At 33.1% G+C, this 14,886-nt stretch overlaps 2 protein-coding genes across 7 annotated transcripts in view; one reads left to right on the forward strand and one right to left on the reverse strand.

The window, feature by feature from the left end:
• LOC105830042 overlaps window positions 1-14,886 on the reverse strand; it is an 80,628-nt gene that overhangs the window by 9,591 nt on the left and 56,151 nt on the right. The window contains exon 4 of one of the 6 annotated variants that reach the window (XM_036286758.1): window positions 12,440-12,615. The exons of the other annotated variants lie outside the window; for them this stretch is intronic. Coding sequence (XP_036142651.1) covers window positions 12,440-12,581 — 142 coding nt within the window. The 5' untranslated portion in view covers window positions 12,582-12,615. The remainder of the gene's footprint in view (window positions 1-12,439; window positions 12,616-14,886) is intronic. 6 annotated transcript variants of the gene reach the window in all.
• LOC118645523 (putative glycine-rich cell wall structural protein 1) lies at window positions 1,108-1,882 on the forward strand. Its single transcript, XM_036286760.1, has 2 exons — window positions 1,108-1,536; window positions 1,611-1,882. The coding sequence occupies exons 1-2, from the start codon at window positions 1,401-1,403 to the stop codon at window positions 1,859-1,861; spliced, it is 387 nt and encodes a 128-aa protein (XP_036142653.1). The 5' UTR covers window positions 1,108-1,400; the 3' UTR covers window positions 1,862-1,882.

Raw genomic sequence — 14,886 nt, forward strand, 5'->3', positions numbered from 1 at the left:
ATTCCGGATCCTCGTTTACTCTTCTCAGAAAATTTTCACAAAATCTTTTCCTGCGAGGATAGTCTTCTTCTCGTAGATGTTGCACGCGGATATAATGATAAGGGTGCAACTTTTCTTAGCTTAAGATTCTCTGTATTGTAAAGTAAGACAGATTGTGCTCTCGGGCAATGGTCCGAATACTAATTTCGGGCTCTTGTTCAACGGCACAAAGAACTGTCTCCACATTTCACAAATTTTTTTGTCTACCGCAATCTCTTTTTCGTGGTAAGACGGTTCCAGTTTCGTATAAACGTTGAGCTGCTCCAAGTATAACGTTAGCCAGTGGATGTCTTGCTCGATGTGGATATAATTCTGCATATCTCCTTGCAGCGACGTACTGCTGTCCCTGGCATTCACCAAGTGCCATCAGCATATTGTAGTATTCTTCATTCGTATATTGGTCCATATCTCTTTCTTCACTTCTAACGCTTCTAATAATCAACACATTATTGATCTACAATTGATCGTTTAAATATTTCAATATCCAACCATTCTTGTCGGAATTTTTGTTTTGTCTGAGAAATACGTTTCTTTACATCGTCATTTTTTAATAAAGAAAATGTAGTTTTTTGCAGATTTTCTTTGTGACATGTAGAATTTGCATGTCTTGAAATACGTGTATTACAAGAAAAATTTTTCTTACATATGGTGCAATGAAAAAGATTATCATTTAACGCTACTTTACGTATCCAAAATTTATATTCATTGTCGCTAAGCCAAGCTTCTTGAAAGCTTCGCTTATTTTTCTTCTCTAATGGTTCGCACATTTTGATAGACAATAAAAAAGAAACCAAACAAAGAATCAACGAAAGGAAAAGAATTAAAAAAAGGAAAATAAATAACGGAAAAATATATAAAAGTTTCTTATTTACAATCGAAACTTTCAACTCGAACTCAACTTTCTCAATGTAACGTTATTAACAAAATGTACTTACGTTCAAAACGTTAACGTTAACGTTATAAAAAGAAAATATTACCAAAACACCGTGAAATAAAATAACACAAACAAATCACAATAGTCAAACGACAAATGCGACTCGCACTCACACAATCAAGAACCAGCCGCGCGACGCTCAGCGCAGCACATGTACGCGATTCTCAATTGTTTATCATAGCTTGCTCACTTGGGAAGCGACTACCATGGCAGACGGTGTGTCCCGTGAGTAATGAATTAATTTATTCTTTTTTCTGCGTTCTAATGAAATTTATTTTTATATTATATTGTACATTTTCTTATATTACTAGAATCCGAGAAAGCTGCTTCGATGCAGCAGTTGTTGCAACAGCTGCTACAACAACAGCAGCAGCAACAACAAGAACAGCAGCAACAACAACAACAACAGTGACAACATCAAGAGGAAATGCAACGAGCGTTGCAGTTTCTCTTTGATGAGCTCCACAAGCAGCAGCAGCAGCAGCCACAACAGCCGCAGCCGCAACAGCCGCAGCCGCAGGAGGTGCAGCCACAGCCGCAGCCGCAGCAGCTACGGCCAAAACGTAAAGTATTTTACATTATTTCTTATTAATATAAAAAATTATTTTATTTTAATAACATATTTATTTATTTTTAGGAAAAAAAGGTGCCGGCCGCGCGCGGGCCCGCTGGCGAGCCCAGCGGCGCTTTTGGGGTGCTGGCCGAGGCGGTGACCGAGGTGGCGACGATCGAGGTGGCGGCCAAGGTGACGGCCAAGGTGACGGCCAAGGTGGCGGCCGAGGTGGCGGCCGAGGTGGCGGTCCAGGCGAGCGAAGTATTAGGCGAGGTGGTGGCCGAGGTGGTGGCCCCACATACATATACAATTATAAATATTATAATATTTCGTAAAAATAAATATTATAAAAAATACTTCAAATCTTTTAAATATCTTTTATTCCTTTCATTATTCCTTTCGTTTATATAAATTAAATGTGGTATAATAAGGCTACTGGCGAAGGTCCACGTAAAAAAACCTAACGCGCTATTAGTGGCACCTCATGGGTGGCGTGGAAGCCACTTAAATAATTTAAATTTTTTTCATTAATCTTTTACTAACTCGACAGTTTTTTTTTATTTGTGTATTTAATAAATTATTACAAATTTTATTATTTAATTTATATTTTTATTGAAATTAATTTTATTATAATTTAAAAGACAATAAATTACATTAATACTAAAAAATTAAATAACAAATAATAAATAATATGATTAATGGCCTAGTTTACATCGTGCATTTGATACGCGTATCAAGTAGTGAATTTAAGCTGATCAGCCAATGATTAAACACATTCACTAGTTATTTACTATTTGATACGCGTATCAAATGCACGATGTAAACTAGGCCAATGATATCGATGATTGATATCAATTAATCTGCTTAACGACCACGACGCTTGGGATGAGCGGGGGACGAGCGAGGGGAGGGCGAGCATAGATAGCTTTCGTCGAGCATCAACGTGCTCGCGAACGCACGTTTTCGTGGCAGCCTTGGAGAAAAAAAGACGGATGTCTCTCTCTCTTTAATATCCGAGTAGTGGCAGACGCGGCGAGAACGGCCGAGACGGCCCGAAAGCCGAGGCATGAACGCGGCCAACTCGGTGCTCCGGGAGCACCCGAGGTGCCCCGAGAGTACCCGAGGTGCTAGCGGACTAAATCTTGCACCACTGCTTTGCACCATTCTGTCTTTTACATTGTATGTTATAAATTTTTTTTCTTTTATTAGCATTGTCGCTATCTGTGAAGAACATCGTATATTCCGATTGGGCAAGATCCACTTTTATCGGTTCCTTAGCATTCACTAAATAATGCGCAATACTTTTCTAAATATCTGTCATATCGTCGCTGTTAAATATTCGACATGATCCACTTGTTATTGTGTAACCTCAAGTGCAGACGTGGACGCCACAATCTCCGGACGATATATTTCTTCCGTCATTTGTTACATTTTGATGCGATATGTCAGTGTAATTTGGACAGTATAATTGCCACTTTTCAAATTGGCAACTTTCGTTTTTTTTTCGGCATTGTGAAAAACGAATTAATCCGTTGACTTTTTCGCTTCCTCCACTGATCTGTCGCTTTTTTGAACTGCGGAAGAGAGCTTCTTCGTTTTTTATTTCGAGCTTGACAGCTTGTTTTAGTGCTGAATAATCTTTCTCGAATTCGACCGTGCAACATCGATTCTATCTTTTGAATCAGGCGTGGTATCGGAAATTTTTTTCCTTTCAGCCAAATATGCTTAATGACATTATACCAACTTTCGACTGATGTGTTGGAATTATGATTCAAGCCGAATCCTATTACATGAGTCGCTGAAAAAATCGAATAATACGCGAATCGAATAATAATCAAATAAGCGGCGACAGTCAGATTAGCCTACGTGAGCATAACAGCGGAGGCATGAAGACACGCTACTTGTACCGCTCTGCGTGACAGTTGCGTGACAGTTGCAGTACAGCCGTCTGCGTGGCTGTACTGCAACTGTCCCTGGCGAGGTTTTCCAGCAGGTCAGGTAGTTGGTAGCATCACATGGATTTGCGACTTTCCGTGTGTGCATTTGGTCCGTGCGCATGTGCAGTGTGCGCATTTGGTCTGTGTCCGTTTGTTACTGTGTCCGTTTATTACTGTGTCCGTTTGTTACTGTGTCCGTTTGTTACTGTGTCCGTTTATTACTGTGTCCGTTTAGTCTGTGTCCGTTTGGTACTGTGTCCGTTTCACTCAGCCTGCTGTGTCCGTTTATTACTGTGCGCATCTGGGACGCTCCCTTTAAAAAAGGTAAAAAAAGGCGCCAAGTGTTTGGTTTTTCGTTTAAGCAAAAAAATTATTGGATGGTTCAACCTAAGTAATATATGAAAAAAATCACAAATTCAAGATAAAACTTTTAATTAAATTCAACCTAAGTGGTATATAATTTTGGTTCAACCCACGTATTATATATACTAAGTGTGTCAAATTTAACCTAAGTAATATATATTCCTGAAATTTTTTAAGTTTATACTCACACACACAATACTCACACACACAAATTAACTTCTCTACAAAAAAAGTGATATCTAAATATTTTACGCCAATTATAAGAACAAATATTTTTTTAGAAATTAAAACATTATTACTATTCTTTAGCTAGTTTTTATAATACAAAACAATTTTTTAGATTTGATACTATAAAATGAGAGTATTAATTTGATTGTTTTAAGTTTGTCTTTAGATATAGAATTTCGTTAATAATTACTAACAAGGAAACCTCGCGAACTTGAAAATTCTGATTTTAATGAAACTTGGCATAAATGTAGAAGGGGTAAATACATGAATTTAGAAATTTATCGTAGCTGCCCATAAACGGTTTAAAGGGGTGAAACCACCCTTCAAAGATTCAGACATTTTTTGTTTTCTCGATATATCTCGTAAACTAAACAAAATATTAAAAAATGTTTTATACAAAAGTTTTACTATAAAAGTACTTCTATCTAACTACAGTAATTAAATTTAAAAAAAAATTTTTTTTTAAACAATTGTTTTTTAATTTTTGAAAAAAAATTTTTTTTCAAAATTTTATTAATGTAGTTAGATAGAGATATTGTTACCATAAAACTTTTGTATAAAACATTTTTTGATATCTCCAATACTTTTCGAGATATATCGGAAAAAGCAAAAATCTGCTCTACACTATGCACTGAAAAAAGCATGAGAAAATGCGATAGCACCGCGACGGAGAGCGTTAAAAAATATTAAAAAAAAATTTTTTATTAAGGTTTATTTATGATATTGAATATAATATAAGATACTAAAAATGTAATAAAAAAATATTTAAAAATTAGTAAGTAATGCATTATTTTTTAATTTGCATTTTCATTACCCTGATTCAAAGTATATTGTTGTTCAATGTATAATGCCACACTAAAATATGTTAATTTTGTATCTAGACATGGATATATCTCTATAACATCCACATACATGTATTTATCAATATAAGAAAAGATTTTGGACGCGATACTTTTGCAAGATCGACAGAGAGCGAAATAATGACTTAATTGACAAATCATATAGCCGATTTGGATTGGCAGATGTCGTCGATCTGCGTCGACTCTTTGGCATGTCACCGCTAATGGATCTGGACCAAGAAGTCTGGATATAAATATTTTATATTATATTATATTATTATATTACTATATTATATTAATATTATTTACTCTTTCTCTCTCACTCACATCAGCATGCATTCACGTGCGACATTATTATATTATATTATTACATATTATTATATTATACAAAATATTATTATTTTATATTACTTTATTTTATTATATTTTTAGTATCTTATATTATATTCAATATCATAAATAAACCTTAATAAAAAATTTCTTTAAAATATTTTTTAATGCTCTCCGTCGCGGTGCTATCGCATTCTCTTATGCTTTTTTCAGTGCATAGTGTAGAGCAGATTTTTGCTTTTTCCGATATATCTCGAAAAGTATTGGAGATATCAAAAAATGTTTTATACAAAAGTTTTATGGCAACAATATCTCTATCTAACTACATTAATAAAATTTTGAAAAAAATTTTTTTTTCAAAAATTAAAAAACAATTGTTTAAAAAAAAATTTTTTTTTAATTTAATTACTGTAGTTAGATAGAAGTACTTTTATAGTAAAACTTTTGTATAAAACATTTTTTAATATTTTGTTTAGTTTACGAGATATATCGAGAAAACGAAAAATGTCTGAATCTTTGAAGGGTGGTTTCACCCCTTTAAACCGTTTATGGGCAGCTACGATAAATTTCTAAATTCATGTATTTACCCCTTCTACATTTATGCCAAGTTTCATTAAAATCAGAATTTTCGAGTTCGCGAGGTTTCCTTGTAAGTATTTTAACGATAAACTCAAGAAGATTCTTAATTATAAGATTAAACTATAAATATTGGCCTTTTGTATTAAATTATTGACTGCTGTGCGCCGATACGAGGCTGCTGTGCGCCTGCAGAAAACAATTGTCAGGAAGCATATTGGCAAGAAATAAAGGAGATAATATTGAGTTGGCAAATAAGTTTTAATACAAATAAATTATAAATATTACAAATAAATACTTTAAGGGGGGCAAGTCATGTAAATCGAAATTTTTAGCAATTTTTTTTCTTGCTTAAATTTATAGGAAATTTTCCGTAGAATATAAAAAAAAATAGTAGAAACCGATTTGAGAGTTCCTTCTATGTTATTTTCGTCGAAAAGTAAACGGTCGAATTGGGCGGAGCACTCATGTAGACGAGTCGGAAACTCAATCTTTCGATCCCTCTGTAATAAATAATTAACCTGGCTGTGTTAGAATAATGTTCGAAAAACAGGAAGATCTGCTCTATGGCCCTGGAATCGCAGATTAGCAAAAAACTGCGGTAAGTTAAAATAAATTACGATTTTTTCACGATTTTGTTACTCGAACTTTAAACGCGTTTTTCTCCAAACTACTTTTTTAAAATTGGCGTGCAAGATAACTCAAAAACTATTCGTCCGATTGAGTTCTCCTTGTGCATACATTTAGATAAATACTTTCCCCATAAATTGAACCTTTATTTGTAATTGTATTGTTTAAATAAATTATTTTTATTGCATAATTAACATGAAAATTTTTCGTAAAAATCAATACTTTTTTTCTACGTGTCGCCATTTTTACAATTTTGCATTATTTTCTTTAACAATAGGTTCAATCGATAACGCAAACCGTACAAAAAAGAAATCTATTTGGTTTTTTTGTTTCAGATGAATACAAGCAGCGCTACATTGCACGCCGACAAGTGACTTCGACGCATTAGATTTACATTATTATTATTTATAAAATACATATTATTTTTCTGTCAAAAAATATTTTTTTAGTAGTTCAATATTACAATAACATACCCTGAAAATTTCAAAAGAATTGGTTGTATAATTTCCTCAAACAAAATTCCAAAACATCACTCAATTTTCAGCGCGTTACATGACTTGCCCCCCTTAATACAAATAAATATTTTACTACAAAAACTTAGCGCTGCTAAACCGAATAATTTGCCAGCTCTTTCTTTTTTTTATATGTGCATCTGAATATGTGTGTGTGTGTGTGTGTGTGTGTGTGTGTGTGTGTGTGTGTGTGTGTGTGTGTGTTATTTTAGTATGTAAGTTAGATTGTAAGAAAATGATTTTGTATTAAAGCAAATTATTCGGTTTAGCAGCGCCAAGTTTTTGTAGTAAAATATTTATTTGTATTAAAACTTATTTGCCAGCTCAATATTATCTCCTTTATTTCTTGCCAATATGCTTTCTGACAATTGTTTTCTGCAGGCGCACAGCAGCCTTGTATCGGCGCACAGCAGCCAATAATTTAATACAAAGGCCAATATTTATAGTTTAATCTTATATTTAAGAATTTTCTTAAGTTTATCGTTAAAATACTTAGTAATTAACGAAATTGTATATCTAAAGACAAACTTAAAACAATCAAATTAATACTCTCATTTTATAGTATCAAATCTAAAAAATTGTTTTGTATTATAAAAACTAGCTAAAAAATAGTAATAATGTTTTAGTTTCTATAAAAATATTTGCTCTTATAATTGGCGTAAAATATTTAGATATCACTTTTTTTGTAGAGAAGTTAATTTGTGTGTGAGTATTGTGTGTGTGAGTATAAACTTAAAAAATTTCAGGAACATATATTACTTAGGTTAAATTTGACACACTTAGTATATATAATACTTGGGTTGAACCATTCAAAATTATATACCACTTAGGTTGAATTTGATTAAAAGTTTTATCTTGAATTTGTTACTTTTTTAATACTTAGGTTGAACCATCCAAAAGTATATACCACCTAGGTTGAATTTGATTAAAAGTTTTATCTTGAATTTGTGATTTTTTCCTTATATTACTTAGGTTGAACCATCCAATAATTTTTTTGCTTAAAGGAAAAACCAAACACTTGGCGCCTTTTTTTATCTTTTTTAAAAAGGTAATTTTGTTGGGATATCACGCATTTTGTAGTGTGTATAGACCACTTAGATTGAATTTAATGAAAAAGATCTTATTTGATACATAAGTAAATTATTTTTTTTCATTCCATATATCACTTAGGTTAAATTTTATCAAAAGTTTTATTTTAAATTTTGTAAATTTTTCGTTAAAGGAAAATCACTCACTTGGCGCTTTTTTAGATTACTTTACAACTGTGTAATCAGAAAACGCATCATGTGGTTTTCCTGAAAAATCATTAAATAAATGATTTAACCTCCACTACACATGTCACTTGACACGAGCTAACCCGTGGCTCGAGCAACCATTATCATCAACACCAATGTAAAATTAAAATAAAAAAGTAAAATAGCTCTCAGATTTTACATTAGTGTCGAGATAGATGAGATGTTGTATGATGTCGAAGAATTGTGTATTGGTTAAATGTTACTGTAATTGTCAATCAATATTAATAGCTATTAATTAGTTCTAACAAAATTTCAAATGAATGGTTTTAATAATACTATTTCTATTCTTTACTTTACTAGTAACATATAATTGTATCTTGGTGACAAAAGTAATACTTTGGTGATGGTGATAGTTTTTATCCTTACAACATTATTTTATTGACAATTACAGCAATAATATACATTTTACATCACACAACATCTCATCTACCTCATCGACACCAGTGTAAAATCTGAGCTATGTTATTCTCTGATTAATTAATTTTACATTGATGTTGATGATTCAATAGATAAGGTGTGACGCAGAGTTGTGAATTGATTAAATATTGAAAATGTAAGGAATCTATCTCATGGACACCAGTGTAAAATCTGAGTTATGTTTCTCTCTGAATAATTAATTTTATAATGATGTTGATGATTAAATAGGTGAGATGTGACATAGAGTTGTGTGTTGGTTAAATATTGATAACATTGTAAAGATAAGAACCATCTATTGTGTCACGTCTCGGAAGACGGACCTTTCTATTTCCGGCGTGCCTAAGCCGCTGAAAATAGTGGCACTCTCTATTCTTTTGAGGCTACCTGCTGGGCCGGCAATACCTCGGAATGTCGAGAGCTAGGATCGGTGTTGGAGGGTTAATGCGCATGCGAAGAAGACAATTCTTATGGTGTTTATCCTAATTTATTTATTATTTGTTTTATTTATTGTTGATCATGATATAAAATATAGAAAAATAAAAGAGAATAAAAAGTGAAAATGGGAGGAAGTAAAAAGGGAAAAAAAGGGGAAATGGAGAGAAAGGGATACGTAAAGTTATTCTGAGGTAGAGTTGGGGCCCGTAAATGAGTCCAGCAGTTTGTCCATTTCTGACTGGGTTAGGGGGGAGAAGGAATCGAGAGTGATGTACTCTACTGGAAAAAGATCATCAGTAGAAGTACTGACGTCGGTTTTTTGGGGTGTTGTAGGGGGGGGGGGGGGTAGCAGTCGGCTAGGGAGGTAGATCTGTGGGGGGCAATCCAAAACTAATTCTGGTGGAGGCGTCAAAGGCCAATTGGATCTGGGTGTCCAATGCAGTCAGGTTGAACAGTCAGGGTACATCTAAATCGATGGACCGAATGAGTCTCAAGATACGCGAGCGTACCTCGATGCAATATTCGTATCGCCGGAAATAGCGCTTCCTCTGCGCGCTCCTAGCTGGTGGGGCCATCTACATGGGCGGTGAAAATGGGGGAAATTTCCATGAGTGATTTCAGATTTAAATGGAGGTGGTTGATGTCTTACCCTTCCTTGATATGTCCTTGATGGATGAACGAAATAAATCGGCGATCCTATGAGAGGACAAAAGTGAATGATTTAATGTCCTATGGGATATTCAGGGTCACACAGTAGGATAATTTTGATAACGTTCGGTAACAATAAGCATTGCGAGGTTTACAATAGTAGGCGGGCAGGAGTTTACGAAAATATGCCATAAAATAGTTTGGAATAATGACCTCAGAATAATATAATGATTCGCTGCAATATTCTATAAATGAGTCATAGAAGTTTTCAATATAATAAATTCAAGACTATGTTGGTTGTCATTAGAGTAGACAAGTCTACTCACAAGGGAACCTCGCAAACTCGAAAATTCTGATTTTAATGAAACTTGGCATAAATGTAGAGGGGGTAAATACATGAATTTAGAAATTTATCGTAGCTGCCCATAAACGGTTTAAAGGGATGAAACCACCCTTTAAAGATTGAGACATTTTTCGTTTTCTCGATATATCTCGTAAACTAAACAAAATATTAAAAAATGTTTTATACAAAAGTTTTACAATAAAAGTACTTTTATTTAACTACAGTAATTAAATGTAAAAAAAATTTTTTTAACAATTTTTTTAATTAAAAAAAAATTTTTTTTTCAAAATTTTATTAATATAGTTAGATAGAGATATTGTTACCATAAAACTTTTGTATAAAACATTTTTTGATATCTTCAATACTTTTCGAGATATATCGGAAAAAACAGAAATCTGCTCTACACTATGCACTAAAAAAAGCATAAGAGAATGCGATAGCACCGCGACGGAGAGCGTTAAAAAATATTTTAAAGAATTTTTTTATTAAGATTTATTTATGATATTGAATATAATATAAGATACTAAAAATATAATAAAATAAAGTAATATAAAATAATAATATCTTGTATAATATAATAATATGTAATAATATAATATAATAATGTCGCACGTGAATGCATGCTGATGTGAGTGAGAGAAAAAGGGTAAATAATATTAATATAATATAATAATATAATAATATAATATAATATAAAATATTTATATCCAGACTTCTTGGTCCAGATCCATTAGCGGTGACATGCCAAAGAGTTGACGCAGATCGACGACATCTGCCAATCCAAATCGGCCATATGATTTGTCAATTAAGGCATTATTTCGCTCTCTGTCGATCTTGCAAAAGTATCGCGCCCAAAATCTTTTTCTTATATTGATAAATCCATGTATGTGGATGTTATAGAGATATATCCATGTCTAGATACAAAATTAACATATTTTAATGTGGCATTATACATTAAACAACAATATACTTTAAATCAGGGTAATGAAAATGCAAATTAAAAAATAATGCATTACTTATTTATTTTTTAATAAGTAATTATTTCTTTACTCATTAATTATTAAAACAATAATACGTAATGAAAAAACTCGCATTAATTATTTCAAAAGTAATGCGTAATAAAAAAAATCGCATTACTTATTACAAAAGTAATGCGTAATGAAAAAAATCGCATTACTTATTTCAAATGTAATGCGTAATGAAAAATATCGCATTACTTATTTCAAAAGTAATGCGCAATAAAAAATATCGCATTACTTATTTCCAGTGTTGTAATAGATCATTAAATAAATAATCTATATCAGATCAAGATCTTCATCAAAATATTAAATCTAGATCAGATCACAGATCATTTTTCATACATTTAATCTAGATCACAGATTACATTAATTTTGATCTAGATCGAAAATCGTTTCTTTTTTTACTTGACAATTTGGTAGGAGTAGAAAGTTTTTTAAGCTTCTTTAATAGGCTTTTAGGAATGTCCCAGAAATCTTCTTTAATGGATCCGGACAAAGAAGTCTGGATATAAATATTTTATATTATATTATATTATTATATTACTATATTATATTAATGTTATTTACTCTTTTTCTCTCACTCACATCAGCATGCATTCACGTGCGACATTATTATATTATATTATTACATATTATTATATTATACAAAATATTATTATTTTATATTACTTTATTTTATTATATTTTTAATATCTTATATTATATTCCATATCATAAATAAACCTTAATAAAAAATTTCTTTAAAATATTTTTTAACGTTCTCCGTCGCGGTGCTATCGCATTCTATCATGCTTTTTTTAGTGCATAGTGTAGAGCAGATTTTTGCTTTTTCCGATATATCTCGAAAAGTATTGGAGATATCAAAGAATGTTTTATACAAAAGTTTTATGGTAACAATATCTCTATCTAACTACATTAATAAAATTTTGAAAAAAAAATTTTTTTTTTAATTAAAAAAGCAATTGTTAAAAAAAATTTTTTTTTAAATTTAATTACTGTGGATAGATAGAAGTTCTTTTATTGTAAAACTTTTATATAAAACATTTTTTAATATTTTGTTTAGTTTACGAGATATATCGAGAAAACGAAAAATGTCTCAATCTTTGAAGGGTGGTTTCACCCCTTTAAACCGTTTATGGGCAGCTACGATAAATTTCTAAATTCATGTATTTACCCCCTCTACATTTATGCCAAGTTTTATTAAGATCAGAATTTTCGAGTTCGCGAGGTTCCCTTGTGAGATTCTTTTTCTGGAGTAGTGTTGCTGACTATTTTTATTACGGAGTGTCGCGCCGGGATAAAATACTGTCTTTTATATTATAATGCATCTTAATTACTCACCCCACATTTGCATAATTCGCCTCAGCTTCAATTGTATAGGTGAGTGGGGTGAAATCAGCGGCATATTGTTATCAAAGGTATCGGATAGTCTAAACAATTTCAATGTCAGTTCCAATGCCAAGGTATACATCATCAATTGCATCACCTGTTACTGTGCAGCATCTTATTCTTGAGGCCTTTTAATAGAGAATATTATTTAATTCTCTTGAGTCTTATTAATTAGAAAACCTTTCCCAGGTAGCAAGGTGACGTTAATACGACGTCAATAATTCGTCATTTAAGGTCGCAGACGTCATGTTACCAAATTAAAACGTAATAGTAACGTCATTTTTTGACCTATTAATTACGTCAGTCATTTATCCATCCTACAACGTATTTCCGACGTCATATTCTTGACTAATTAACAACGTCAGTTAATTGATCATTTTACGACGTATTAATAAGATTTTATTAGTGACTAATTACTGACGTTAACTATAATTCTTTGTAATAATTGACGATTTGACCTCAAATGACAAATTATTGAGGTCTAGTGGACGACACCTTGCTACCTATAACTATCATTATTTAAAGATTGGTTAATAAACAACATTATTAAAATTAATATAATATTTTATATAATTAATACTATCAATATTTTAGAATCATCCCAGGCAGCACATAATATTTATGATAAATATTTATTAATATTTATTAATATTTATTTTTTCAAAATATTATATAAATATTTTACACATATTTTATATATACGAAAAAAAAATCTTTATTCAACATGTTAAAATATAAATTAAATACTTTATATAATATTTATGATAAATAAAAGATAAAGATTTGTATAAGTAATATTTTGTAAATATTTATAAATATTTCATAAATATTTTTATAATAATAATAATAATAATATTTATTGCTATCCCTTGCGGGGTACAAGCGGACCTCCGCTCCGCTCACAATAATTCTTCGCCTCTCTTAAACTATTATCCGCCGCTCTACTCGCATTCACATTCACACTCGCTTGAGAGAGAGAAAGAGCATTCATACCTCCACAGCCATTCACACTTGGACCTCCGCTTCCGCTGTACATTTCTTCCATTCTATTTCCTTTACATTCATTCATCCACACGCGCTCTACCTTCTTTTCTCCCCCTCCCCTCTCCCCTCCCTCCTCTTCTATCCTCCTGTCCTCTCTTAGTCTATCTAACCTCTCCATCCACCACTCTCCCTCCCCCTCCTCCCCTAATAATTCCTCCACCATCTCCTGCCAGCTTTTTTGTACCCCCCAGTCTATACACTCTTCCCAAACATGCTCCCACGTCTCCTCCCCCCATCCGCATAACCTACATGTCCTCCTCTCCTCCTCCTCCCAATATCTCCCCCCCCTCATTACTCCCCCTAACCTATACCTTGCCATCCTTTGCCATCTTTTCTCCTCCCAATTCCTTTTTAAATATTCCGGAATCCCCTCCCCTTTTACTCTCCAATACCACCCATTGTATTTTGAATCCTTGATTCCCTCCCATCTTTCCTTTCTTTGTTTTTCCCTCTCTCTCCTTACCAACTCCTCTCCTCTTAGCTTCCCTCTCTCCCTTAGCCTCTCCACCTCCTCCATCTCCCATCCCCTCTCTTTATAGAAATTTATCCTTTCTACTTCCCACCCCGACTTCGCCTTGCCCTCCCTCGCTTTCTTCTTTATCTCCATCCAACATCTCCTTGCCAGCTCTCCCCCTCCTCCCTCTTCTAACTTCTTTTCGTAACCCCATGCTCTCATTCCCGCTCTTCCCTCCAATCTATCCCTTTGCAATTCTTCTCTTATCATATATCCTGGTACACTTCTCTCTACTCCTAACATCCATCTCAAGTATCTCTCCTGCAATCTTTCTACCCCTATTCTCCTCTTCCATCCCCAAATCTCTACACCGTAACTTACCACCGACCACACCAACCTATCAAATAACCATAGCCTTCTCCCCCAGTCTCTTCCAAACCTCCTTTTCCCTATTCCCCAGATCTGTCCTAAAATAGCCGAACCTTTTTTTACTCTTTCTTCTACATGCCCATCCTGTTTTCCATTTGCCAGCAACGTGTACCCCAGGTATTTAAACCTATTTACCTCCTCTAACTTCTTTCCTTTCCATCTCCAGTTTATCTTTTTCCTTCTCCCCCCACCTCTTTTACATCTCATAATCTTTGTTTTCTCCGTATTTACTTCCAACTTCTTCCCATCCAGATAACTCTCCAATTTACCCATCATCCCTTTCATTCCCTCTTCATCCTTCGCTATTAGCACCACATCATCTGCATATGCCAGCGAATATATTTTCTTTCCCCCCAATTCAATTCCCCCCCATCCTCCTTTCTCAAATTTTTCATCTATATCCGCCAAAAGCAAGGTAAACAGGCACGGACTTAACGGGCACCCCTGTCTTACACCCCTTTCTGTCCAAAAC

Source organism: Monomorium pharaonis, chromosome 5, assembly GCF_013373865.1.
Source record: "Monomorium pharaonis isolate MP-MQ-018 chromosome 5, ASM1337386v2, whole genome shotgun sequence".
NCBI classification, from domain to species: domain Eukaryota; kingdom Metazoa; phylum Arthropoda; class Insecta; order Hymenoptera; family Formicidae; genus Monomorium; species Monomorium pharaonis.

Coding starts and splice junctions, on each gene's coding strand:
- LOC118645523 (XM_036286760.1), top strand. CDS start 1,401: ATGCAACGAGCGTTGCAGTTTCTCTTTGATGAGCTCCACAAGCAGCAG. Junction 1,537..1,610: donor GCAGCAGCTACGGCCAAAAC/GTAAAGTATTTT, acceptor ATTTATTTTTAG/GAAAAAAAGGTGCCGGCCGC.